Source organism: Trichomonas vaginalis, chromosome IV, assembly GCF_026262505.1.
Source record: "Trichomonas vaginalis G3 chromosome IV, whole genome shotgun sequence".
In the NCBI taxonomy this organism is placed as follows: domain Eukaryota; phylum Parabasalia; order Trichomonadida; family Trichomonadidae; genus Trichomonas; species Trichomonas vaginalis.
This window is the reverse complement of record NC_067206.1, coordinates 27,694,249-27,721,712: the sequence shown is the minus strand read 5'-3', so window position 1 is coordinate 27,721,712 and position 27,464 is coordinate 27,694,249. Positions and strand designations below refer to the sequence as shown.

General features: G+C 34.4%; 13 protein-coding genes and 3 pseudogenes across 16 annotated transcripts, besides 4 other annotated features; 9 read left to right on the top strand and 7 right to left on the bottom strand.

Moving 5' to 3' along the window:
* Positions 1 to 243, bottom strand: TVAGG3_0180110 (serine threonine-protein phosphatase family; the record flags this gene model as incomplete). Its single annotated transcript, XM_051225599.1, has 1 exon — positions 1 to 243. The coding sequence occupies one exon, from the start codon at positions 241 to 243 to the stop codon at positions 1 to 3; it is 243 nt and encodes an 80-aa protein (XP_051110585.1).
* Positions 1 to 1,812: part of a mobile genetic element that runs on past the window's edge.
* On the bottom strand, positions 262 to 444 carry TVAGG3_0180100 (uncharacterized protein; the record flags this gene model as incomplete). The annotated part of the gene is made up of 1 exon (XM_051225598.1): positions 262 to 444. The coding sequence occupies one exon, from the start codon at positions 442 to 444 to the stop codon at positions 262 to 264; it is 183 nt and encodes a 60-aa protein (XP_051110584.1).
* Positions 1,712 to 1,812: a terminal%2Cinverted (terminal inverted repeat of Maverick-3 transposon ID:TVAGG3_0180090).
* A 434-nt stretch (positions 1,813 to 2,246) lies between these two features.
* On the top strand, positions 2,247 to 3,351 carry TVAGG3_0180080 (vesicle-mediated transport; the record flags this gene model as incomplete). Its single annotated transcript, XM_001310076.2, has 1 exon — positions 2,284 to 3,351. The coding sequence occupies one exon, from the start codon at positions 2,284 to 2,286 to the stop codon at positions 3,349 to 3,351; it is 1,068 nt and encodes a 355-aa protein (XP_001310077.1).
* Positions 3,352 to 3,419: 68 nt separating this feature from the next.
* TVAGG3_0180070 (uncharacterized protein) lies at positions 3,420 to 7,094 on the bottom strand (the record flags this gene model as incomplete). Its single annotated transcript, XM_001310077.1, has 1 exon — positions 3,420 to 7,094. The coding sequence occupies one exon, from the start codon at positions 7,092 to 7,094 to the stop codon at positions 3,420 to 3,422; it is 3,675 nt and encodes a 1,224-aa protein (XP_001310078.1).
* Positions 7,095 to 7,673: 579 nt separating this feature from the next.
* On the top strand, positions 7,674 to 8,025 carry TVAGG3_0180060 (protein of unknown function, DUF4106 family; the record flags this gene model as incomplete). The annotated part of the gene is made up of 1 exon (XM_051225597.1): positions 7,674 to 8,025. A coding segment is annotated over one exon (352 nt), but the record flags the coding sequence as incomplete, so codon positions are not given.
* Positions 8,026 to 8,910: 885 nt separating this feature from the next.
* On the top strand, positions 8,911 to 9,201 carry TVAGG3_0180050 (protein of unknown function, DUF4106 family; the record flags this gene model as incomplete). The annotated part of the gene is made up of 1 exon (XM_051225596.1): positions 8,911 to 9,201. The coding sequence occupies one exon, from the start codon at positions 8,911 to 8,913 to the stop codon at positions 9,199 to 9,201; it is 291 nt and encodes a 96-aa protein (XP_051110582.1).
* A 2-nt stretch (positions 9,202 to 9,203) lies between these two features.
* On the top strand, positions 9,204 to 9,675 carry TVAGG3_0180040 (protein of unknown function, DUF4106 family; the record flags this gene model as incomplete). The annotated part of the gene is made up of 1 exon (XM_051225595.1): positions 9,204 to 9,675. A coding segment is annotated over one exon (472 nt), but the record flags the coding sequence as incomplete, so codon positions are not given.
* Positions 9,676 to 10,166: 491 nt separating this feature from the next.
* On the top strand, positions 10,167 to 10,952 carry TVAGG3_0180030 (protein of unknown function, DUF4106 family; the record flags this gene model as incomplete). Its single annotated transcript, XM_051225594.1, has 1 exon — positions 10,167 to 10,952. One exon carries the CDS (start codon positions 10,167 to 10,169, stop codon positions 10,950 to 10,952), a length of 786 nt encoding a protein of 261 aa, XP_051110580.1.
* Positions 10,953 to 11,151: 199 nt separating this feature from the next.
* Positions 11,152 to 11,762: a terminal%2Cinverted (terminal inverted repeat of Maverick-1C transposon ID:TVAGG3_0179940).
* Positions 11,152 to 27,377: a mobile genetic element.
* TVAGG3_0180020 (uncharacterized protein) lies at positions 11,763 to 11,999 on the bottom strand (the record flags this gene model as incomplete). Its single annotated transcript, XM_051225593.1, has 1 exon — positions 11,763 to 11,999. One exon carries the CDS (start codon positions 11,997 to 11,999, stop codon positions 11,763 to 11,765), a length of 237 nt encoding a protein of 78 aa, XP_051110579.1.
* On the bottom strand, positions 12,048 to 12,488 carry TVAGG3_0180010 (repellent protein 1 family; the record flags this gene model as incomplete). Its single annotated transcript, XM_051225592.1, has 1 exon — positions 12,048 to 12,488. The coding sequence occupies one exon, from the start codon at positions 12,486 to 12,488 to the stop codon at positions 12,048 to 12,050; it is 441 nt and encodes a 146-aa protein (XP_051110578.1).
* On the bottom strand, positions 12,519 to 13,304 carry TVAGG3_0180000 (uncharacterized protein; the record flags this gene model as incomplete). The annotated part of the gene is made up of 1 exon (XM_051225591.1): positions 12,519 to 13,304. The coding sequence occupies one exon, from the start codon at positions 13,302 to 13,304 to the stop codon at positions 12,519 to 12,521; it is 786 nt and encodes a 261-aa protein (XP_051110577.1).
* Positions 15,232 to 15,741, top strand: TVAGG3_0179990 (annotated as a pseudogene). Its single transcript has one exon. A coding segment is annotated over exon 1 (510 nt).
* Positions 16,161 to 17,412, top strand: TVAGG3_0179980 (annotated as a pseudogene). Its single transcript has one exon. A coding segment is annotated over exon 1 (1,252 nt).
* TVAGG3_0179970 lies at positions 18,152 to 18,480 on the top strand (annotated as a pseudogene). Its single transcript has one exon. A coding segment is annotated over exon 1 (329 nt).
* Positions 18,742 to 19,107, bottom strand: TVAGG3_0179960 (KilA, N-terminal/APSES-type HTH, DNA-binding family; the record flags this gene model as incomplete). Its single annotated transcript, XM_051225590.1, has 1 exon — positions 18,742 to 19,107. One exon carries the CDS (start codon positions 19,105 to 19,107, stop codon positions 18,742 to 18,744), a length of 366 nt encoding a protein of 121 aa, XP_051110576.1.
* Positions 20,356 to 21,322, top strand: TVAGG3_0179950 (organellar and viral DNA polymerase type B; the record flags this gene model as incomplete). The annotated part of the gene is made up of 1 exon (XM_051225589.1): positions 20,356 to 21,322. A coding segment is annotated over one exon (967 nt), but the record flags the coding sequence as incomplete, so codon positions are not given.
* Positions 27,378 to 27,464: the final 87 nt, after the last annotated feature.

The window sequence follows — 27,464 nt, the reverse complement described above, 5'->3', positions numbered from 1 at the left end:
TTAATACGGTTGAGGTGTTGGATTTGGTTGCCAACTAGACTGTGGTGCAGGTTCAGGCTGTTGTATAACAGGAGCTTGTTCTTCTGGTTCAGGGTCTTTAGGTATAATACCAACAAACTGACCTACTCTTTTACCAATATTTTTGACTCCGTTCCAAATTCCTCTTCCGACAGATTTTATTCCATTCCATATACCTCTTCCAACATTTCGAAAGAAGTTTCCTATTCTTCCAAAGAAACCCATTTTACTATATGCAAAAATCTAATGTCCGCCTAGTCTCTTACGTTTCCTGTTGAGTTCCATTGCATTCTTTAACTGGAGCTCATACATTCTATTTCTCCTCTGGTAGAAAACATACTCTGGGTCAACTCCTGTGTTCGCGTCATCTGCATAGAGTTGTTTATATCCCACTTCAGGGTTTGTATAAAACTCTTTCCATCTCATATTTGCATACCATGGTGGCAAACCTAACGCAGCGTCATTTGACATGGCAGTTTGCATTTGTACATCTGTTGGCACTTGACCATAGTTTGCCATTGCAGTTTGTATTCTAACTTCATTTGGAATATTCTCTGGGTTTGGTTGTCCAGGTTGCTGTGCATTCGCTAAGTTCTGTGCGTCCATTTAATATTAGATAAAAATATCTCTTACGAGTACATATACTGGACATTTGCAGGCATTGGTTCATCTTCATATTCTCTATATCTTTCTGCCACGTCAAATAAGTAAATGACACAATGGAAAAAACCTAAAACAAGTAGTCCTATTTCAAACCACATTTACTTACCAATAAAATTTCTTTGTTATGACACTTTCTCCAGTTTATAGGACCTCTCTCATATTCTATCTTGTCATATCTAAACTCATAGTCATGTATGTCCTCTAACCATCTCATAACGGTTTCCAAACCACTTTTATCGGATGTAAAGTAAAAGCATGGATGGTTATGTAAAACGTCTAAAGTTTCTAAAGAGTCTCTCAAAGTCCAGTCTACTTGGTATTGAAAATCCCATGTGTTATAGAACGGCGGGTCCACTATAAAGAAAACATTTTCCTTGTCTTTATATTTTTCATACAACTCTGTCCAATAACATCTCACAAACTCTATACCCTCAATATATTTTTCTATGTCCTCTTTGAAAACATTTGTATAGTTAAGATATAAAACTTTTGACATAAGTGTTTCAATGTCATGAACTCTTATAGAACCACTATATAATAGTCTAGCAGATATACTATCCAGTCTATATATTCTGCTTTTTTCAAAACCTCTCTCACAATATTTTTCTTATCTAATGGTATACGTTCCATCTTACCTATAGGTATCTTTTCTTTTAACTCTTTCAATATATTGTTTGTGTCTGGTATATGTTTGAGACGGTCCATATAGTTGTCGAAGTCATTGCATATAATCTTTGAGTCTGGGAATATTGTATGGCACAAATGGGATATATAGAAACTTCCACCGAACAAATCTACAAATGTTAGACCATTCGGTAGTTTCTTAAGTTCTCTCAATATAATATCTTTACATCTACTCTTATTTCCAAAGAACGGTAACGGTGGTTTTGTAAAATTCATTTATATATAATAATAAAAATGTTTTTTTCCTGAAAAGTGACAGAAAAGTGACAAAGCATGAAAACATATATAATTTGTGAAAAGCGACACATTATATAATGTTTTCGACCCAGAAGACTAACAATTTTCCGAATAAAAACTTCATTTATACTAAACATCTTCAGGGCTAGAGGGCACGAAGTGCCTGGAAGCCCCACTACCTTTTTTTTTTTTTTTTTTTTTTTTTTTTTTTTTTTTTTTTTTTTTTAACTATCATAATATCGCAAGGTCATCCGAGTTAATTATTTTTTGACAAACAACGTATATTTTGTGTTTTTTGCTATCATCATCATGTAATACCGCTGTTATATAATTTGCTCTCATTTTTGTAATTTCATACAAAGGATTTAGCAAAAACGATCGGGAATTTCATTATTATCAAAAAAATAGCAATGAATGTTAAATATCTGCTACACGGGCACATTCTCTGCATGATCAAAAGACCGATAGCTTATAAATTTCATGATTTCAAAATTCCATAAGTACCTAGGCTTCGAAATATAGCATAAATTTATATAGCTATCATTTGTTCAGGATGAAAAGTAATACAACATGCAAATAGAAAATTAGGAATGCATTGTTGATTTTAATTTCATAAAAAGTGACATTCCTATGTATCAATTCATCAGAAAATGGGATATTTTCCCCAAATTTGATGATGATATGAGGAGTAGAACGAATTCTGGAGGAATAATTGCTGTTCTTTCAGTAATTTCGATGGTAATTCTTTTTATTTTAAGATTTCAAGCTTGGACAAACTCTCCTTTAACACAAAAATTTGTCGTGAATACTCCACAGCTACCATTTATTAATAATAGAATTATTGATACAGAACATCTTCCAAAAATGGATATAAATTTCGATATCATGATGAAACATATACCATGCTCATATTTACATGTTGATGTTATAGACAATATTAAAGAATCAGATGAATCTTACGAAGGCCATGTTAGAATGGAAAGATTTGATGAAAAAGGAAATCCTATCTTAAAGAAATCATATCCAAAGAATTCTTCTGTTACAAAAGATCCTGGATATTGTGGAAATTGCTATGGGCAGAAATCTGGCTGCTGCAATACTTGCAAAGAAGTTCGAAAAGCTTTCAAAGCTAATAACAGACCGCCACCACCGATCATTCATATTCAGCAATGTGTTGACGAAGGCTACAAAGAGGAATTGATCGCAATGAAAGGTGAAGCTTGTAGAGTTCATGGAACATTAACAGTTCACAGAGCTCCAGGAACATTTCACGTTGCTCCAGGAGAAAGCTACAATATAAATGGCGAGCATGATCACTATTACGAAGACCTTGGAATTAATATTGACGAAATGAATTTCTCGCATACGATTAATCATTTCTCTATTGGCATGCCTACAGCTAATTCATATTATCCATTAGATGGACATACAGAAATCCAACAGAAAACAGGAAGAATGAAAATGATATACTTTTTACGTGCAGTCCCCATCAATTTAGACGGCCGCGTATTCTCATTTGGTGCTAGTAGCTATCAGAACTATAGAGGTAGTAACAGTACTAAGTATCCTGGTGTTTTCTTCAGTTATGACGTTTCTCTTATCGGAATTGTTAGTTCTCAGAATTCATCTTTGATGGATTTAGTTACCGAGTTGATGTCCATCCTTGGCGGTGTGTTTGCTATTGCCACTTTCCTTGATATGTTGTCATATAGGTTATATCCAGACGATTATCTCCCAAAAATTGAATAAAAATACAAATAAATCATTTGTTTATTAAATGATAGTTAAATATAAATTATTTACAGTTAAAAAAAAAATTATATAAATTTCTTCAAATTATTACGATCATCTTCTGATAATTTGGATTCAGATGATTTTAGAGTATCTTGTAAATTGGAAATCGATTCTTGGTCGGAGATTTCGAAGTTATTAAATACGGATTTTAAGCCATTAACAGCTCCAACAACTCTCCATTGGTTCTTACATCTCGTAATTTCATCACAGCAAAATGAAATTACGGATAAATTGTCGATAATTTCGACATTTGTGTATTTTTGGAACAAAACACAAGATTCCAAGAAATTGGACCATCCCGTAAAGAATATTCCTACTTGGGCATTGTTATCGATATTCTTGTCCATGATTTCCATGGCTGTTGCAACGAAATCTTTGACAAAAGTAACAAATTTCGGAATATTTGATTTAATTGCGGCCAAAACCTTTTCATTTTGAAGATTTTGCACAATTAAAGTAAATGTCTGCATAAAAGGAGGTGTCATCAATATCATGTTTTCGATTCCGTTGAAATAAATTTTGAGATATTCAAAATGTTTTTCAGAATCAGCGAAGAAAAGAGGTAAAAGCTTATTCAGGAAAGTGCTTGAGTCATCCAGACAGTTAAAACCTCTTGCTGCAGCTTGTGCAAGCTCCTTTTCGATAGATTCAATTCCGAATTTTTCAATTACGTTCAAAAGAACGCTAAAACAAGCTGGATAATGTTCCTGTTCTCTATTCATGATCGGATTGATGGCACAGCTTGTTATATCTCGTTGCCATGTTTCTTCTTTTTGATCAAATTTCAAATTTTTGGTCAAAATCTTCAAAACTTCCAAAATGCACTTCTTAACTTCATTTTTAGCACCTACAAGTGAATGTCCGATGTTTGGAATGATTCCTTCGACCAAAACTTTCTTAATTAAATTCAAGAAATCATTAAACTTCGAAACATCGAAATCCAACCTTGTAAACAAGTGCGCAACACTTAGTACATAATCAGAAGCTCTGCTGTCATTAGAATACTGCAATAACAATAATATTTGAGGCAATCTATTCAAATATAATTCAAATTTTTTCGGAGTTTTGTTCAAAGAGATCAAATCACTGTACAAACCACATGCGTTCAAAGACTGTGCAACAGACATTAATCCGATGTGTGGGTACTCATCTTTATATTCGTCAATAAGCGAAGGACATATTGACAACACAGAGCGAATTGTTCTGTAGTAAATTTGATGAGCAAAAGGAATTTGCGTCAAAGAAAATAATGACAAAATTTGACGAACAGAAAACAAGTATTCGTCATTAGTTTTCAAGGACGCAATACATGTATGTAACAAGGAGGTAAAGAATACATGCATGTGGTATAATATATATGGGTCTAAACTGAGATTAGTGTTCATTAAATCGATCAAAAAAATTAATTGGTCGAATGAAAATTTTTGGTCGGTGAATTCAGTGAAATGTTCCGTGAACAAATAACTCAATGCGTTCAAAGCGACAGGGGAATTTGATTTGACCTTGGAAGATGCTATCATTTCCATCATCATTTGATACAGTTTTTCATTTGTTAAATTCGTTTTCGTCAATGAAAAAATTGCGGAAAAAAGATAGCATTTGTGTTTTTGAGAGAGTTTCTGGCTTTGTTCGAGGCAATAGTCGAGATAGTTGTAATGATTCAATAGCATTGCAACGTTTTCCGACATGATTTGGACTTTCCTTGATGTTCCAAATTTGGATATCGAATCTAACAAATAATCCAAAGTATTTTCTGGTAAAAACTTCGCTGTAACATTGTCTTTCAATAAATTGTTGATTAATACAATGTTTGTCGCTAATTGGCCTTCGGATTTTGTTAAGAACGATATATAAAAAGTGACATTTTCTTTTGGAATTGCGTTGACAAATTCAGAAAAATTTTGAGAGATTCTGATATCGAAATCTTCATCGTTCAAGTAAATAAACGCAGAACTCCATTTGGGCAATTTCATTTGCGATCCAAATATCAATCCGATCTTAGTAATCATTGGTTTTTGGACAAGATATTGAATGAAATCTCCATTTGGTCGTATGGATTGAATTTCTGGTAACAATTTGTTTGCGATTCTATTTAGTGTTGACGGAGCACTCTGCATCTTAGGGAAAGCCAAGAAGGCGGCCAAAGAAATAACTTTTGATGAGAAAGAATCAGGATTATTGAGCATCAGTTCAAAGGTCTTGTCTGTTTTAGTGATATAAGGATGAGCTGCAAGGAAAACAGCTACTGTTTCCCCTACGAATTTGGATTTCTTTTTCATCTTTGGAGTTGTGAAAGGAGTATCCTTAAATAGCTGGCGGAATCTCTTCAAGGCATCAAAAACCAAGTCAAATGGTATGATTCTCTCTGGTAAACTGCTTAATAATATAAATGCTGCAGAAAATTCAGCGTCAAAGATCTCTGTTTCATCAAGAGCGCGATTTAGAAATGCTGTGATTCGCTCCTCGCTACCTCTAATGATGTTATCTTTGATGTCTGTACTTGATATGATATTTGCAGCGACCAAAGCTTTGCCAATTATATTCTTATTGAGATGAGGCAATCCCTCTGGTGGCATCTCTAAGAATAATAGGGAGTGCTGAAGGAATCTGTAGGCTAAATCGTGATTTCGGGAATATAATGTTGTAAAATAGTTCGAACCTTTAATTCTTTGTGCTTCATCCTTCGAGGAGACCATATCGAAAGCGAATCCAGCAACATTAAATGATGTTTGCTCATCCCAAGCGAGAGTATCGAAAATTTCTAAGTTTGTTCTGAAATTTTCGTTGTTTTCGAAGAAAGTGTACAAACTCTTACGATGCTCTGGCATTAAAACGCATGTAAGTAAAGGAAATTGGGAGGGACAGTAGTCAATAACAAAATTAGTCAAAGTTTCAATATGATATTGTATGTATTCGATGTTCAAACAATGGAAGAAGTGTCCGAACGTCTTATGGATGTAATTTGGAAAGATACAAATGAAATATAAAGCGTGTTTCATGCTTTCTGGCTTAGTACCGCCTCTTAATGACGAGCATCCAATAAAGGCGAGTAATCGGCATATATAATCAATTACAAAACGTGATGTTGCGTTATTCATAATTATTTTCGCAATTTCAACGAGCTCGTTCTCTGTATCTTGCTTAATTCGTATTATTTTCATCATCAATTGAACCATATAGAACTGTGCTGCTTCATTTGTTGTATTTGAATTTTGTTTTAAATATTCTAAAACATTTTTAATAAATGGCTCTAATCCTGGTAAGTTTTTCGCGAAAATTGTTTCAATTGCATAAAAAATTGGATGTTTTTCCTCCATTTTTATTTTCATTAGATCAGGAATTATATCTATGCATTTAGCAGCATTTTCGTAAAATAGCATACCTATTACATAAACTTTTGCCGGTGTTGGTTTCGCTATAAAGCTTTTAATAATTTCATCCAAATTTATTTGAGGAAATTTTGATGTAATTAGTGCCATACCATGTTCTATTCTGCATGACAGTTGTAAACTTAGGTTTCCGGAGTTGATTTCAAGCACTGACTGAAGAGCATTAATTGAATCTTTTGAATTTTCTTCAGTTAGAGAATCTTTCATTGATTTTTCTAAATTTATAACATTTGTACATATGATGCGTTCTGCTGGGAAAAGATTCTTCTTTTCTGCAAGGTCTTTCAGTGATTTTATAGCATCATTCATGATATTTATTTATTACTCTCAATTGCGTATAAGGTGAGTAATTGAGAGATTTTTATCGGGCGAAATTAAAAGAGTGATCGAAGAACTCGACATTTTAATATGATTCAGTATGAAATGATAATCCAAAAAAAAAGGTAGTGGGGCTTCCAGGCGCGTTGCGCCCTCTAGCCCTGAAGATGTTTAGTATAAATGAAGTTTATATTCGGAGGGCTTCCAGGCGCGTTGCGCCCTCTAGCCCCGAAGATGTTTAGTATAAATGAAGTTTTTATTCGGAGGGCTTCCAGGCGCGTTGCGCCCTCTAGCCCATAAAAAATTTCTGAGGACGAGCCAGCCGTTGACTTTTTTGTAGAGCACTCAAAATGGTATAACTTTGTCCGGACAAGTAAGGGTCTATTGTCGCTACAGGAAAAGTTACAGGCGTTCCAAGGAAGTATACTTTGAGAAGCATTTTTCCCCTTATAGAATGAGATAGGACGGTTATTTTACAAAACTGACAACACTTTGACCGAGTAGTTTTTTGTGCTGAACAAAAAGTGTCATATAAACATCTGTCAAAAACCGTTTTTTACTTCACTTAAAATGCCACGTAAGCTACGTAAGAATATACGTAAGAGGAAGGGAGCATTGAAACATCCAATAGTAAAACTGACACCACAACAACAGTTGCAACAACAAATGATGAATGACCCCACTATGCTGCAACAAATGTCAAGCAACCCTATGCTTTTAAACCGAGTTATTGGTGCACAGAGTGGAGGTTTAAGAGCGGCACTTTTAGCGAAAATGGCAGGCTATGGTGGAGCTGCAGACGGAACAGCTTATAACCCTCAAAGTCAAATGAATTTGAGTTCACTCAAAAATCAAATAACAGATGTCAAAAAGTCAAACATAGACATACAGAAACAAATAAGTGAAAACGAAAAGAAACTAGAATATGACAGACACACAAAGAAACTCAATGAGTTAAACGTAGAGAAAAAGAAAGAAAGAAGAACAACTGAAAGAACTAAGTACAGAGGAATATGCGAAAAAAGTGTCAGAAAAAGCAGCAGAATTAGCAAAAATGGAACAAGATGTTATAAATTTGAAAAACCATACTACTCAATATAAAGTACTGAAGATGAAGAAATAAAACAAAAAGCCCTGAAGACATATATGGATAGCGATGAGTATAAAAAAGAAGTTGAAGCAAATGTAAAGGCAGAAAAACTTTTACAGTTGCAAAACCAAACCGTACAGTATGAAAACTTAGCACAAGAAAGTAAAAATAACGACGCAGCCATGCAAAAGGCAATGAAAAGCGCAGAATATATAAAAGCTAATAATGACTGGTTAGATGCCCAAGCCAACGCTAAAGCAGTCCAACTTATAGGGTCAATAAGGACAAAAATACAAGCGGATGAAGACAGTTCAAATGAAGCTTTAATGAATGCTGACTTTAAGAATGCCTTCGAAGCTCTTCATAGTAAGGTGAAACTAGTGAACGACTTCTCATCTGGAAAGAAACTGAAGTCTGAAGGTTTCGACAAAGAGTTAAGAGAAGTAGCACAAAATATGACGAAAATAACAGATGCAGCAACGAGACAGGCAGTTCAAAGTGCCTATGACGCCGTTAGAGCAACTGTTGTGGAAAGTCAAGAAAAAGAGTTACAACAGACCAAAACAGACCTAGTAAATGCTTTCTTAAAAACGAAAAGTCAGGTAGGACATTATGCTGCAGATGGAACATATGTGCCAGCTGGTGGAACTTATATACCACCAAACCCTCCAAGAGAAGCACCTGCACCAGGACTACCTAAAACATTTACATCGTCACATGGACACAGACACAGGCATGCACCAAAACCAACACAACAACCAACAGTTCAAAATCCAGCACCACAACAACAACCAAAACCAACAGTTCAAAATCCAGCACAGCAACCAACAGTTCAAAATCCAGCACCACAACAACAACCAACACAGCAACCAACAGTTCAAAACCCTGCACAACAACCACCTCCACAACCAGCACAACAACCAACAGTTCAAAACCCTGCACAACAACAACCACAAACAGAGCAAGGACATAAAAGAAGTAGAGAAAAAGGAAACCAAGAATTCTTAAAAATGCTTAAGGAAGATTATGGTTACCCAGATACTCTTGACTTTAGTGACAGATATAAAGAAGCTATTAGAAAGTTCAAGGAAGGAAATACTGACCCGAACCTATTTAGCTTTATGGTTCAGCATCAAATGGGATATAATTTCAAACCTGGAAAATACAAGCTCGCTAAGGGATATGATTTAATAGCATATCATCCAAATGACATGAATGAATTTACTCCGAGATATTTGGTGTCAGAGCTAAATGATAATTCAACTCTCTTCATGAAACGCGTAAAAAATAGAGACGGAACGAAAGAAGAAAGGTTTATGAGTCCGGATGACTTAGATAGGGAACTTTTTAAAAACGGTCTCGGAATATATGAAATGCCAGCAGATGAGGTACAAGAAACTCCACAGGAAGAAGTTCAGATACAACCAGACATGGAAGAAATAGTTCAGCAACAACAGCTAGAAGAGCCTGAAGGAAACGAACAAGTCCCTCCTTTGGAAACTAACTTCACAGAACTAGATGAAGATTTGGAACAGCCGAAAAATCTTGACCCTCAACAAGTGTATGCGGAGAATATGGAATCTTTCCAAGAGTCTAAGAAAAATTCGGCTGACATAGTAGAAGAATATCGAAAAATGTTCGCCGACATACAAAAGACTCCAACATCAGATGAAAATATTCAGCATAGAATGGAAGTACTGAAAGAAAATGTACGCAAATACAATAATCCTTTTTACTTACGACCATATAACGTTCAATCTTTGGCTGAACTCGGTGAAAATAAAAGGTTAAATTTCAACAAAACATATAGAAATGAAACATTGTTTAAAGTTCATTCAGAACCTAACCAATATGGAAACAAACCTACTTTTGTTTCTGCAGACTATGGAACTACAATGAGATGGGGTCATAAAGCTAATCCGGATAGGTGGTTCATAAACTTACAACCTCAATTCCAAGAAGTTGTAGACGCAATGGAAGTGAATGGTGAACCAGATATAGCTGGTATTTTCAGCGCGGCTTTAATGCCATTGAAAGATATGAAAGATGCAGATATTTTGGACCAGTATGAAATGAACATGGCTGATGGAAATATAACACCTGACGTTCTAGAACATTTATCTCAAAGAACTACACAGAACCATAGAGATGGTATATTTGGTGAAGAGTTTAGAAAGAAAGTTAGGGAGAGAGAAGGAAGAGAACCTATTGTACATGACCTTGCAAACGAAAGTTTGCAAAATGTCATAAAAACTTACTTTGCAGACAATGAACCGAGAATGGATGAATATTTAAGAAAACTCAAATGGACAGTACCAAATGAAATGTTAGTATTGAAAAACATGTTCCTTGACAAAATAAAATCAACTACAGAAATAAATGACGCAAGACTGAAACATTGGGTAAAAGCTTTCCCATTCACAAAAGATATTATTGGTAACATGGAAAGAAAACCAGAATGGCTACAAAAACATATATTTGGAAACGAGCTTATTCCATATGGACAAGCTCTGTTTGAAGAGCTTGAACCGGAAACTCAGGAAAGAGTCATGCAAACAATACGCGAAGACTCAAATACAAACTATGACAAAATCTTTCTAGGATATAGGTTACCTGAGATGGGCGACCAGAGCCCAAAGGCAAAAAGGACATGGGAAATTTACAACATACTAGGTGAACATGAGGCAAAGATGCAACAACTTGAAGCAGAGGGCAAGTTACCAAAAGCGACACCAAAGAAGAAGAGTAGAACAAAGTGAAAGTAGAGTTAGTATGGTTAAGTCGTGTACTGAGGCACTGCGCGCTTCCTTACCCAATACTTGTGAATTTGACACTTTACAAAACTGTTAACGTATATTTTGCAACACAAACGACAACACTAACTTAACCTTAAATATTTACAAAACTGTTAACGTATATTTTGCAACACAAACGACAACACCAACTTAACCTTAAATATTTACGAAACCGTTAACATATATTTTACAACACAAACGACAACACTAACTTAACCTTAAATATTTACAAAACCACCACCCACTTCACTTCACTAACGAACTCACTAATGTAAAAATAAACGTTCTCACTATCGTTCTCACTAACGACTTCACTAATGTTCTCATAAATTTTCCTCAATATCTTCATCATCAGTGTTAACCCTATTGTAGTCATACTTGAAGCCATAAACTTTCTCTAACTTCTTAACGTACAATTTACATAACTTACCTTCGTCATCGTATGGTTTAATGATATAACTATTTCTATCTTTATACACAGTCAATGAAAAGTCAACTGGTCTCGGATGTATTTGAAAGAACATGTTATGCTCAGGAAGGAAGAATAAATGTTTAAATGTATGTTTGTTATACTGTGGAATTCGAATGAGTTGCTTTTGTTCTGTCATTTACATCCAAATAAAAATTTTCAGTAAAATATAAAAATAAACTTAAGAATTAATGATATCACCACCCTCACACGTATGAAAACATAGCACAAAAATAAATTTAGGTGAAGTGGTGAGATGTCACCTCTTTTTTCACCTCTTTTTTCACCCACTTGAATTCATTACTTTATAACTCTCTTCCTTTCTCCAACTCTTCTAACTTCTTCTTAAGTTCAGCAATGTTGTCCTCATGAAGTTTAATCTTCCTTAATATACCTTCTCTATCTAATGGTTGCTTTATCTTTCTAAACTGAACTCTACCATCCTTCATAGTATGAACGTAAAAACCTTCTGGAACCGCTCCTGATTTAATGTATTCTACCAAAAACTTTTGTTTCATTGCTTCAGTGACTTTAGTCGTCATTTCAATCAAATAAAAATTTTAATATTAAATAAAAATAACGTTATTTTTTCAGTAAGGAAACGCAGGAGTTTTACGATTTATTTGAGGAGTAGGTTCTGGTTTAAATGTTGGAGTCGGTTTAGGAGTTGACTTTTGAACAGGAGTTTGTACTTTCATAGGTTCAGGAGTCATTGAAGGTTTTGCTTGTGATGGTGTCGGAGTTTGTTCAAATTCAGCTACTTCAGTATTATTTATAACATTTGCTTTGTTTCTTTTCAACATCATAACTGCTCCTGCTGTAGCTAGCAAACCTAGTGGGAGACCATATTTTATATAAGGACTTGACCAAATGCTATTTTTGACAGGAGCTGGTGGAACACCTAACCTTGGTGAGACTGCTCTTTGCCATTGTGCAGCTCGTAAGAAATATTCAATAGGTGCTCCATAATCGTTTGGTAAAGTTTGTTTCATAGATGGTGAAGGTTCACGAGAGCTTGATGAAGAACTCATTTATAAGCTTTAAAAATAAACGTTCATCCTTTATTCCTCACTGTCGTCCGCTGCTAAGTTATAGTCGTCAAGTCTTATTATTGGTATGCCTGACTGTCTTACTTGTATTGCAAAGCAACAATCCCTCATAAATCCAATAAGTGGCTTTGGTACATTTTCAGTTGCTAGTTCAATAGGTCCTTTAACAGACAATTTGTATGTTATTGGAGCAGTAGATGTTTGACCTTGCTGGAAGCAAAAGTCCACTTCTGTTGGAAAACCACATAAGAAATGTGTGTTGTCATAGCTATCCCATTTATGTTCCACACTACCATCATCCACCAATGACCTCATAACATCTTCATTAAATCCTATCATATCATTGTTTGTATTGCAAGCGTTCGCAACCATTTCATAAAATACAGGTCCATATGATTTTTCAGGTTCTGCAGGCATATTTCCATAAGCTCCCATGGAAAGCTGAAGATATTTAAACTTAGGGTTCTCAAAATTAACATAATAGTTGTCTTTCTTTCTAAATAGTGCCCAAATACTTTTAACATTAATAGGCGTATAAGCTGCTGTAAATGTTGCACTTGAACTATCTGTATTCTTTGAGAATGAACCGTCCATAGGAATCCAATCCATAACTTTAACAGGAAAACATAAAGCCTCGTTTGTATAATGTTCTACAAGTTCTGTATAAATGTTAGGGTCTAAAGAGAATGACTTTGGATGAATGAAACATTCATTAAAATCCATCTTTGTTCGAAATAGTTGCTGGTTTACAGTTGTAATAGTAACTGTTCCACTAGCTTCTACTGCCTTCGTTATCATAGTGAATGGTTCATTCCATGGAACAAATTTATTTGTCGGTGGATTTGAATCTGAAGCAAATGCAACTTTAAGAGTTGGATTGAAAGCAATGATATCATTTACAGATATAGATGTGCATTGTAAGGCGTCGCTACTGAACTTTACTTTAAGCTGAATGTTTCCTGCAAAAGCTGGAATAAATCGAATAGCTTCTAATGGAAGGAATCTTCTAACAGGAATTCTTAAACGAAGCTTAAAATCAAATGATTTTCCTGCTGTAATTGGACCACTAACAATTTGTCCTGTTCTGCATGTTCCGAATGACTCCATACATCTTCATGTCGAGTCTTTGAGAAAACATCTACTTTCTTTATTTGTTCGGTAGTTTGTGAGTTTGAAGTTATATATGCTTCTTCTCTTGCGTTGTCTTGAGAATATACGATACGACCATTTGCAAGGATTTGATATCCAGCAACTGCATAGAAAGCGTCATCGAAACCAATCCAAAATCCTGGTGGGTTTGTTTTATTGGAACCTGAACCAATTTCTTTATCTACAATAAATTGACCTTCCATTTTATACGTAATGAATGTATTGTAAAGGTCCAACATATTTTCACCAGGAGGTGAGAGATTGAATGTTACCCATGTGTTATCTTTAGCAGTTCCAGGTTGTGATGGAATCTTTGCGTCAGAATATTTTCTATTAGTGTCACCAATTTGAACTGCATTGTCTATGATATCGAAATATGAGCGAATCTGATGAATATGCTCTGCTGGAGTAAATTCGTTTAGCTGTTCGTTCTGCATGTATTTACTTCAGATAAAAATATCTATTTACTTCATTATTCTCACTCTTCTTCTTGGCATTCGTGGTGGAAGTTGTTTCTTGACATTTTCAATGAACTGTACATTCTCTTTTGTCTCAACTTCTTTCACTGGCGGGTCAGGGTTCTTTGACTCGGTTTGCTTTTCAATGAAATTCACGAACTTTGCAATAAGCTCTTGGTTCGTTATTGAAGAAGAACATCTGGCTTCTTTTCTTCTTGTTCTATTGACTTTTCAGTTTGAACAGAAGGTTTTATATGGGCTTCGTGGCTTCGCCCTTGCCATGCACCTTAATGTTGTCGCTCTCTGTATTCGCTAATGGAACCTTTCTTTTTCTTACATATATTTTACCATCTTTACTCTGACTTACATAATAGAAAGGATGTTGTATTCCTCTGGCGTCATTTAATATAATAGACTCTCGTTCTGATTTTGACAAGCTCATTTTACATCGGTTAAAGTTTTTAATTTAGTTTTTTACTACAGTCAAATGACTCAGACAAGCCCTACGGACACACCCAAGGGGTCATAGATGTTGAAGCATTGAAGAAAGAAATTCGCGAGCAAATTTTATCCGAACTGAAGGAACAAAAACAAGAACAAAAGCCAGAGAGACCAAGAGAAAACTTAGTGAAAAACAACTTGCTGCATTAGCTGCTGGAAGACAAAAGAACCCACGTTTGCTGGCAAAGAAAGCTAGAGAAGAAGCTGAAGCAAAAGCTAAAGAAGCTGAAGCAAAGAAAGAGTAATGGTTTATTTTTATCCAAAACTAAATGTATAGACAAATACCTTATCTGTTGCGTTCAGTAAGTGAAAACCCTGACGTCAAAATAAAGGGGAACAGAGTAACGTTTAAGTTTCCAACAGACTGGATTGTGAACATAAATGAAGAGAAGTACATTGGCATAACATCTATGTATACTAACACGTGCTTTCAGAAAGGTTGACTTTATACTTCAAGTCCGAGATAGAAAATGACGAACAGTCTTTAAGCGCCAAACATTCACATATACAAATACTTTAAAGACGATACAACATTGTTGCAATGTATGATTTCATTTAATGAGATGTTCGAGAAAAAGTTCAACATTGAAGTACAAACTTTACAGCCTTTACGTGAGTTTCTGCACAACTGAAAGAAGAAGGTAGTCAGCCACAACTTATAGACTTTCATTATGAATTTAATGAAAAATGAAGATGGAACTCATGACTGTCAATTCATTGTATTCTCACCATTCAATGAAGTCGCTAAAGAGAAAAAAAATCCATTACGTATAAGGTTTCAAATCTCTGAACCAAGTGATGATTTTAAGAATGTTTTCAATTATGATGCAATGCTTCCGAGGAAAAATGAATTTTCAAAGATTGTAACACCTGGCATTTGGGATAGAAAGCAAGCTATATTATATTCAAACTTAAGTAAGGGAGTTGAAAATGAGTTCATTGGTCATACAAGAACTTCACCACTGCCAAATCCTAAATACTATAAATTAACTGGCTTCAATCGTGAGTTTTGGATAGACATGTTCTCCACTCATGACCATAAATGTCCAGTGTTCTTACCTCCAGACCATAAGGACTGTCTCTACATTGAAGCACAACTCTTAAACTCTACCATCGCAGTATTGTAAAATCTACGCTAGCTTTATTTTTATCACGAATGACCTCATTCATGACCTCATTCATGACCTCATTGCTGACAAAAATAAATGACCTCAGAACTTCAACTCAAAGAGTCCGGAGACAAAGTCTCATGGTTTTTAGGTTATTCAATAATTAATTATTTTTGAATAACTGAAGGTGCTACCATGTTACCATGTGCTACCAGGTCATTTAACTTCTCTGAAAAAGTGTGACAACATGACATTTTGACAACAGTTCAGGAGGAAGGTAGTTATGAATTATTTTTGAATAACTGAAGGTGCTACCATGTTACCATGTGCTACCAGGTCATTTAACTTCTCTGAAAAAGTGTGACAACATGACATTTTGACAACAGTTCAGGAGGAAGGTAGTTATGAATTATTTTTATTTTTTTATTCCTATATAAATGACAGCAACAAACAACAACAGCAACTATATCGTTTCTGATGAAAAAGTTATTGATTCATTAGCTGAGGAATTAGTTGTGGCAGAAACTAAAACCCTCAACGAAAGAATTGGTGAAAACAGGATTGATTTACATAACTACCTCCAACATGATGGAGGAAGAGGAAGGAAAACTGGTATGGCTTTATTAGTAAATAAAATATCAAATTTAACGATTATAGATGTTGATATCAATAAATCGTACAATGATGAACTTAAAGAAACAGTTAGAAAAGACATTTTATCAAAACTTTCGGATAAAGATGTTATCGTTAAAACCGCTTCAGGAGGTCTTCACATTTATTGCAACACTAATTTCTTCTATGCAGTTTCGAACAGAATGATTAAATGTTATTCCTGCAATGATTATGATATTGATATCATGACTTCTATGGATGATTCAAAGCGTTCTTTAGTGGTTATGGCTGATTCAAGAGTTCGCAAGAATGCAACAGAACCAATCAATACATACTCATTCATTCGTGGAAGTTATGATTCAACATTAACTAGAACAGTGAATGATATATTAAATGATTTGAATATTAAGGTAAGAGTTGAACAGAAGAATGAAGAAATAAAGACTATCATGAATGAAAACAAAGATGTAAACATTGACGATAAACTAGCTCAGAGCATAGTTGATGGCATCTGTGATTTTGAAGTACATAATGACGGTGGAAACATGAATTTAGAAAAAGAAATAACATTATTCACACTGTTTCAAGCTATTAATTCGTTACCGGATCATTTAATTAATGAAGCATACGATAACGTTTATAACTTCTGCAGTTTAACGAAAATGCAAAAAGTAATTTTGAAAAAGCACGTAGTAGATATGCACATTTAATGACTTCTCCATTTGTTTTAGTGAAGATTCTAAAACTATATCAAAAGAATATTATGATGAATATGTTTTACCTTTGTTACGTAAGCCAAAAATAACATTTGATATCAAACTTGATGACTCGTTTTTGATAACAGATATTAGACGCAAGGCTGAAAATCATCAGTATAAAAACAGTTCTGAAGTAATTGAGGATTTATCACGTGTAATCCGTTTTGTAGATTGTGGAAATAAATATTTCATTCAAAAGGACTATAATATCCACGACAAAATGAATCAAATATCATTTGTTCTTCAGTCAAACATGAAAGAGTCACTCAAAATGATTAAATTATTTAAAGAAGAAGGTAAAACCATAACAGCATGGGATGTACTACTAAATCAATTGTCTTCATTAACCGTTAAGGGTGTTTGCTTTAAATCTGATTCCCCAGATGTTTTCTCAACGTTTCAAGGTTATAAATACAACGTTCTCGAAAAACCAGATTACTCAAAATTGAGATGTTTATGAATTTCATTAAAGAAGCCATTTGTGATAATAACGATGAAGTGTATAAATACCTTCTCGGCTGGATTGCATCAATGATTCAACATCCCGGAATCAGAATGAAACAGCAATTATTTTGAAAGGACTTCAGGGAACAGGTAAAAACAGATTTACAGACATTATTTCTGAACTTCTCGCTGGTTATTCATGTAAAAACATTACCGAAATAAGTGAGCTAACGGGTAATTTCAATTCAGTAGTTGAAAATAAAATGTTTCTTGTACTTAATGAACTCAAGAATGTGGGTGAAGACAGACTCGCAAACTTCAACGCTTTGAAATCAATTATTACGGATAATGAGATAAGAATTAATGAAAAGAATCAACCCAGAAGAACAGCTCAGAACGTTGCAAACTTCATTTTCGTAACTAACAACGTCTACCCTGTCAAAATTGAAGTTGGAGACAGAAGATACGTAGTTTTAAGAGTTAATGGTAAATTCAAGGGTCAATTTGATTACTTCAAGAATTTAATGGATTCATGCACAAAGGAATTTTATGATAATTTACTGACGTATTTTATGCAATATGACCTTTCATCATTTAATGTACGAATCATACCGATGACTGAAGCCAAACAAGATTTAATTGAATTATCATCAAATCCTTTAGATGTATGGATAAATACACATTATGATGAATTGTGTGCAGGTATGACGTGTGAAAATGCTCTATTCTGCAAACCTTCAGTCATGAAAGACAAAAACTTTCAAATGATATTAAGGATAAATGTGATAGGAAACATAGAAGAATAGACGGTAAACAAACATGGTATTATGTTTTGAAAGAAGAAATGAAAGGATTATATAAACAGGTTGAACCAAACGATAATGAGGAATCATTTACTGATGATGAAATACCTGTAAATGAGCCGCTAAGCGGCGAGACCTGAAGGTCTAGCTTTATAAAGTATGATTGGAATTTATTTTTGCATTAATCCTGCTGTGTTGTCAAAATGTCATGTTGTCACACTTTTTCAGAGAAGTTAAATGACCTGGTAGCACATGGTAACATGGTAGCACCTTCAGTTCTTCAAAAATAATTAATTATTGAATGACTGGGAAATAAATTCACGAAAATTCAAGAGGTGAGAAAACAGGTGAGAAAACGGGTGACATCTCACCTCTTCACCTATAATATATTTTTACTGAATTTAGCAACAAAATGAACGAGGTGAAGCCCACATTGCTACAGCATTTACTAAAAGTCTATGAACATAATAACCTTTCAAACCAGGTGCCAAATTCTTGCGATTTTCGTACGGAATCTCTTCCCTCGGTTTTCCGAGGGAAGCAATCATATGAGGAAATTCTTCTAAAAGTTCTTTTGCCTGTTGGTTTTCAAACCAATGATATGCTTGCTTTGTAGAACGAAGAGCGTTCATTATACTTTGCATTTGATACATATCATCTTTGACTGAACGAATGAGTCTCAATTGTTTGTTATACTGTATGTATTCGTATTCTTCATTTATGGCTTCATGAACGATAGCAGTTGTTGTGTTCTCTAATGTTGACATATCTGTCTTTACATACAGGATAAAAAAATAAATAAAATAAAAACTAACTTTATTTTTTTTGAGATAAACACTATTTCTTCACAACATTAAATTTTATCCTGTATGAAATGACTTTAAAAAGATTATTGACTGACTTCGAATACTATCTCATTGACGCACTGACAGACCCTCAAAACTGTGTTGAAAGTTCTTTAAGCTTTAAGATTGAAGGTACGACGCATTTTGTCTTACTTACGTATTGAAAGAATATGACCGTTATCATAACGAAGTGAATCAAAACACTAATAAAATTTGTAGATAAAAAATTGGTTAACAATGAATATTTTAAACGTGAAGACCCAAACACTGCTGGAGATGATGAAGAATACAGACAAGTTATTGAAAAAAATAACGCAAGATTAGATGCAATAGAAAAGAAGTTTAATGAATGTCTTACAAACACGTATGAATATCTTATGCAGTGGGAAGCCAGATGGAAATAAATTTACGTCAAATATGCAATTTATAAAATCTTATGTCGACAGGCTACGTAGCACAGTGGTCTAAGGTGGTGTTATGGAGGGGTCAGGGTCTGTGGTTCGAACCGCGACAGCGCCGTATTTTCTTATTTTCTTTATTTGTCTTGTTTGTCGTGAATAAAAAGTGTCATAAAAGTGCTCTATCTTCCACGGGAATAAATAAAAAATTTACTTTATTTCTTCTTTATTTCTTTGTTCCCGTGGAAGAAGGGTTTTTGCCGTTTTTTCTCAGCCGAAATCAACGATTTTTTCATTTTTGGAATCCTTAGCAAATGAGGAATCTTTTCTCTCGTGGAAGCTTTGACCAAAAATATATTATAGGTGAAGAGGTGAGATGTCACCCGTTTTCTCACCTCTTTTTTCACCCTCATGACTTTGTCATAACTTCTTCGTAAATGCTTTGTCATAACTTCTTCGTAAATGCTTTGTCATAACTTCTTCGTAAATGCTTTGTCATAACTTCTTCGTAAATGCCTTGTCAAGATTTCTTCGTAAATGCTTTGTCATAACTTCTTCGTAAATGCCTTGTCAAGATTTCATCGTAAATGCTTTGTCATGACTTCTTCGTAAATGAGTGTAAATGACCAAAAATATATTATAGGTGAAGAGGTGAGATGTCACCCGTTTTCTCACCTCTTTTTTCACCTCTTGAATTTTCGTGAATTTCCTTAAGATAGAAAAAATAAAGTTAGTTTTTATTTTATTTATTTTTTTATTTTGTATAAAAGATATGATTTCAACAATCGGCACAACAACAATTCAAGCCGCGAACGGCGGGACTCTGTCCACAAAAACTTCACCAAACTCGTTAGTCATGAATCCAACATCTATGTTAGTAGAGATGAAAAGCTTCATTCCTTCTTCATTTACTTTCGAAACAGAAATACAAAAAATTAAGCAGGAACTTTTAACAAGTAATTTAGACTGTAGTGCGAAAGATGAAACAAATGAAGAATATCTTTATGAAATGCAGGACATTATTGACCATTTACCCAAATTGCCTGAAATCCAACAACAAAAACTCACTATTCCTGAATTCGACGAAATTGAAGTGAAACCAACTGACTCAGTAGAAATAAAGAAGTTCATACGTAAAGTAAATTATGAATTCCTTGGTTTTCATTGCAACCATAAAGTTATGGACAAAGATTGCGATATGGTATATAAGAATGTTTCTGACATATATAAATCTGAAGAATTTAAGACCTACGACAACTTTGTTTCGTTAGTTGCAAAATGTGTTTGGGAAATAAGAGATAAAGATAGAAGAGGCAAAGTATGGAACGAACAAATAAGACCCGCTATGTTTGAGATGAAGAGAGCAATTGACGCTTTAGTTGTTCTAGCAGGTAATGTTTCAATGTATAACGCAAAGTTGAACCCACAATGTTCAAAATGTAAGGCAGCAATTAGGAAATATAACTACTCAGTCAAAGAGATAGAAAGAATGAGAAACGACTATGCAGACTTAAAGAAAGAAGCAGAAAAGCCAGCAGAAGATAAAATGAACATGTTAGAATTTCTGAACAAAAACTATCCAACAGCAGAAGATTTCCTTCTATCTGACGTCAAGAAGAAATATAAAGAGACTTTCGGCATTGTTAAAACTTTTGATATCCTCAGCGAAGAAATAGAAGCTACAAAACTGTTTAGGATTTCAAATATACATCGTACAATTCATGTAAAACGCTTCGTAAAAAGAGGTTGAAAAAAGAGGTTGAGGAAAAACGGTGACATCATCGACGCTCTTCACCTAAAATTATATTTGTCTGATTTACATCTAATGAAAAAGTTTAGATGAATTTTCTTATTCATGTCTGATTTAACATCCAACGAAAAAGTTTTAGAAGAATTTTCTTATTCTTTCTGGCATGTTTTTTCTTTCCAGTACTCCCGCTCTAATGTCCCAGATGTGTTGGCTTGTCTCTCAAGTTCTAGATGGTATAACATCTTCAACGCCTCCTTCATATCTTACTTTATAAGTGTCATCGTTTATGTTGTAGTCAAGTATTTCAATAACCACTCTCTCGCTTTGCTTCGTCAATGGTTTCAGCAAGTTTGCCATTACTACTTCGACTAATTTATGTCGAGGGTAAAATGCTATGGAGTCGTCAGCAAAGCTTTTATAAGATATCCATTACCTTGCGTAGAGTCTACGATATATAATTTCGACTTAACCTTAAACGTTTCTTTGTCAACTGGTTCCGTCAAGACATACACGAACTTTTGTACGCAGGAATGAGGGTAATATTTGTTGAATTTCTGATATTGTTGGTTTGACTTCGTTTCTTTTGTATATACTTTTCTTCTTGTTGTGTTGTGTCATTGAAATTTGGTGTATGTCCTGTTTGTAGAATGTGTGAGGAATTGTAAACTTGATGAAATGTTTCATTGTTTTCTCTGGTAAAGTCTCGCTCTTGATTTAAATCTCTGAGCGTTCTTATGAAGCGGTTAATGAACCGAGTATGTTATCGGTTATGGTCTTCAGTAGTGTAGTGAGTTATTGTTATGCTTAATGAGAAAATTCTGTGATTTCGTTGCTGAGGTATGCAACCGTCTTTGTCCTGATGTTAAAAATACTTGGCTATGTTCTGCTACAAACTTTGTAAAACTCTTAACACTTCACGAGTTCCTTTATTTTCATTGGAATATGCATATGCTTTTACGAGTGTTAACATTATGAAGATGAGGAAGGTTTATGTCCCTCCTTTTCTGCTTTGAATGAGAGTGTCAAATTGGTATGCGTCAGGAGTGTTGGAGTAAATTGGTAAAAAGTAGTCGTAAGGGTTTTATTTTTTGTTTGATGTACAACATTTTTGTCAAAGAACCTTTTCACTTCAGCTCTGTTAGTAAATCTCCGAGACTCTTTGCAGCTTCATTGAACTTCTTAAATGACCTCCATGGATGTTGTTCGAATACTTCTTTCAAGCTCATTTATGTAAGTTAAAGATTTTAGACCAACTCGTATTCCAAGCGTGCATTGTTATAATTAAGGAGGCATCATAATCTTTTCCATTACCTGCTGGGTCTGTTAATACAGCTACAACACATGTGTATGATTTCTGCAGAGTTCCACAGAAAAATACCTGTGCTTGAATCTACTGGTCAGTTGAATATCATATCTATGCATTCCCTGTCTATCCGAACCCGCCTGCAAGATTGTATAACCTCTTTTTGTTATTGAATGTGAATGGTTTCGCTTCCACAGATGTTCTTTCCACTGAACTCTATGCATATGTGAAGGAAGGTTTTCAAATATACCTATTTTCTTTGAACCTCCATCTTCATTGCTGCGTATTAGTGTAGAATGGAAAACTGTCCACTATTTCATACCATCTACCACCAAAATAAAATGTTTGGATTTATTGGATTCATAGACGTATAAACAGCTCCTATAGGAATAATAAAAATTTTTTTTATTTTAAAAACTTTTTAATCATATATGCTCAGTAACTCCTATAAAACATTGTCTAAGAAACTTATGTCATTAAATACATTGAATGTATCTCCGATGAAATGGCATTTGTTCCACTTTTATAATGTAATTGTTGAGTTCAATAGAATATTCCAAGAAAAATTCAAAAGTATCTGTTGAAGACCTCTAACAAATTCAAAATGGAGTTGCTGGTTCACCATTTATAATTTCTGTTGTAAATGTCATTGTATCTGGTTTTCGAAAATTTCTTTGTTAGTTCTGCATCCACATAAGTTTTATCTGCTTTCTTATCTAACATTGCTGGTAGTTCATATGCTTCAAAGTTTCTGGCATGATCTTCGATATTCCTGCAACTTCTAATCTAAAATTGTTAAGAGTAGTCTTTTACGCTTGTACTCGGATTCTCTAATGGGCTACTTGAACAAGGTCAAAGTTCAATATTATGTCATCAGCTCTAACAGTAGTGAAGGATTTTATGTGTAATGGTTCTTGTCGGCTTTACTGGTCTATAATGTAGCTTGAAGTTCATTTATATCCGGAGATTGTTGTGTTTATGAGATATTCAAAACTTTGTTTCCATTGCGTCAAGTTCATCTTTGTCGCTTACTTTTAATAGCATCTTCAAAACGTTTATTTTTGCCTTAACTCTTTAACTAAATCTTGGTTCAACTAATACACCGTTAACATTGAAAGTAGAAGCATAAATTTCAGCGCGGTATAACAAATGCTTTCTGGTGCTTTAGCCTACATCATACTGTACAGTACAGCTTAATGTCATAAACCTTTAGCACGAATGTATTATATCTTCTTTTCCATTAAACAATTTTTTGTCTTCGCTTCATCACATTCGTGTTAAATATCATGGTTAGTCCGTTATAATCTGTTCGTCTGAAGTATATATAATGAACATCGGTTCTTTTCCGCTTTAACTATTTAATGTAGCTTAAGTTCATTATATCGGAGATGTTGGTGTTTATTGAATTCAAAACTTTGTTCATGTGCGTCAAGTTCATTTTTATCTGCTTTACTATTTAATGTAGTTGAAGTTTCATTTATATCGGAGATATTGTGTTTTTATGTTCCTTTATTGCTTTTTCGGCTAAATTTCTCTTCTAATCTCATTTATTGTCAAAGTTATGCCTACCACCACCTCCCGAAAGAAGTATCTTTTCTTCAGCTCTTGAAGAACCGTCCACTTCGCCATCTCTTTGGTGTCAATTAATGAGACTTTGAGTTAAAACCTTTCCTGTCTTTAATGGATGTTTGTAAAAACCTTCTCTTCCACCGTGTTCGGGGTCATGGGTCGTTCATCATATCTTTGTTGAAATCAGAATGATGTTGTCATAACATTAAACATTATCTGTCTCAAAGTTTGCTATTTGAAACTGGAACGAAAGATATACAGAACTTTCATCATCTCCTAAAGTCAAGTCATGCTTTCTTAAGTATTTCCTTGAATGTATGCAATGAGAACAGAGTACCTCTGAAAAATATTGAACAATATTTCATTAGCCTGTTGGTTTTGGTGGTTCTTTTGGAGTTTCTGTTGTTCAGTCCTTCTGTAGGTTCTGTGGAGTTTCTGCATCTCTTGACTTCAATGCCTCTTGCTCTCAAAGACCTAAATGTTAAGATGCACCAGGTTTTACAAAAGGACTTTATAAATGCTTAATATGTTCCTGGGTAAGTTAATTGTTAGCATTTAAGTAAGTTCCTTATGCTTTCCATTCAATGTACGTCCATAGCATATGTAAAAATCTATATCTTTCTTGTAGTCATGCAATAGACTTGACGTGATGTTTTTAAAGATGTCAAATACCTATAAGCCAATCTTCAATGCATGTCTGATACTGAGCCAAGAATACTCAATTTTGCTTCTTTAGGTATTTTGTGCTTGTCGTAAAGTATCCAATCCCGTATGCATTGTTTGCTATACGTTTACAGTATCTATTGTACCTCCTTGTTTCTTGCATCCAACCAGATAAAGTTTTAATTAGTATCCGATATACATTTGAAAATGAAGTTCAAAGCATTTTTAAAGTCATTTAAACCTTCTTCCCAAGTACCGCCCATCTTTCCGATTTGGATTGAAAACTCCAATGAAGCAGGTAAACCAGTATTTTATAAGGTCCCATTCCATGATTTAGCAAGTTTTCCATCTTTTCCATCCTTTCCATCAAACCGTTTTTCGCCTTGAGGTCCTTGTATTCCTTGTATTCCTTGTATTCCTTGAGGTCCCTTTATTCCTTGTGGTCCGGTGTCACCTTCCCTCCTTTCAGTTATCTTTAATGTTCGTTATATATTCCTAATGTCATAGGTGTACATCATTCTGCTACCAGACGCCGAGAATTTGTTTCTCATTCATTGACTAAATTCTTTAGGCATTTAAATGTTGTCGTTGACAAATTCGAAAGCTCTTTAACAATTCATGAAGAACATTTAATACTTTCACTAATGAGGATTCTACTGTAGAGTTTATATATTGCACCGTTCCATCATTTATAATTGAGGACTTTGCTGGTTGTAAGTTTGTTTTATGATGGGTCATAAGTGTTAAAAGGTATCGAGAATCAATGACTTTTTTAGTTTTTGTCCCATCGGTCCCAATGGACTAAAATGCATTTGGCCTTGCCAATGGTTAAAGTGAGTTTTTCGTTTACTAGTTCATGTGCTCTTTCTTGCTTCATTTTGTTTCATACGCATAGCAGAATAGTCATATTTTATGAGAATAAATGTTGTTCTATTTGGCAAAGTACAAGACCCAAACGGAAAATACGGACGTAAAGCTTCAAACAAACTTGGTCTTCAGAATGAAAGCAACTTTTGCTTTCAGAGTTGTTTGGACTCAAATATAATCGCAACTTTTGTCATAACAGCATGAAACAGATTTTTTCATGGAGTTTGAAATAGATGGAAAGAAGCATGAAATAAAGATTTCACAATTTAATGTTAGATATAAGATGGAAACTAGCTGGAGTGTTAAAATGCGCTCATAAACACAATAAACCGTTAGAACGAAGAAACTTAATATGTTAAACTTATTGAGGAGTTTTTGAAGTTCAGTTATGCTAAAGGAGTTAAGATAACACGAATGAGTCATAGAGTTCAATTGCTCTGGGTGCAATACCATATGACATTCCTTTGAAAGTGTTTGACAAAACTGATTGAGATGAATTCTGTTTCCTATACGATGTTATGGTAATGTTTATACATTGAGTCAAAATAGCTAATGTCAAGGTATGTTCAGGAGTTAATAGTAAAATTGTTCAGTAAGAATATAAATCCTTCTGTTATGCAGTCAATTCAATGTTCAATTCCAAACGTTCCTGTCATAGCACCATTTAGGTAAATGGGTTCCGCATTAGTCCTCATAATTGTGAAAGACATGCAAATTCAGACTTGTTGACTTTCAAGGCGAGCGTGTAGGAAATGAAGGCACCAGTGCGAATGACTGGTTGAGTTGTCACTTTTTAAGAAAATATTAAATGCAACAGCTACAAGAGAATCAGAGCTAAAAATAAAAGTATGATGTTATGTATTAGGTTCATGAAACTTTGGTTGTTGCTGTTTGATGAAACAAATGAATAAGTTAATGTAGTCAAGAAGAACGAAAAAAGGCTGTCAAAGGCGCCCTGAGCGCAAAGCGCTATAATTGTGTTAAGTTTTGGGGAAAACTGCAAGCCAAGTCAATTAAGTGTAGGTTTGCATATGAAGATGAGTCTGATACTGTTGAAGAAGTTTTGGACAGATATTTACAAATTGCTTTAATTTACTAAAACATAATTTCAAGCAGTTTATTATTCTGTTGAAAGTTTTGTATATTTATTCGAATATTTTATACTTAAATCTCAACTCTGTAGTCCTGGTGTTTCAATGATGCGGATGTTACCTATTTTCATGATGGTGGCAGTTGACGCACCAGCATTCGATTTCAGGGTCGAGAGTAGTCAAGTGACACATGTTTCCCTGTGTATTCGTGGATATAACATTTTTCAAGGTCCTCCTTTGTTAGAATTATTTGGTTCGTGCTTATAGATTTGTCAAAAGCTGTCTTGATCGGTCTTTGAGTAAATATTGTTTGGTATAAACTGAAGAAGGTAAGGGTGACTACGTTTTTGAAGGATTTTGTTTGAACATTTGTGTAAGGGTTGTCGTTGGCTTCTCTTGAAGAGAATTTGGTCCAGTGTGGATACTCGTAACTTAACATCTGATGTAGGTAGCGGTTTGAAGTGAAGTGGTTAAATTCACGGATTGCAGTTCTGGTTCTTTTCTTTCAAACACGTGCTTGAAGCTATAGTTTCTTTATGACAAATATTGTTGTGTCGTTCGTGAGTCCAACATTTGATGTGGTCAAATTGGCAACATTAACGGCACGGCAGCTAAGATGGATTTGCTTCTTCATGTTC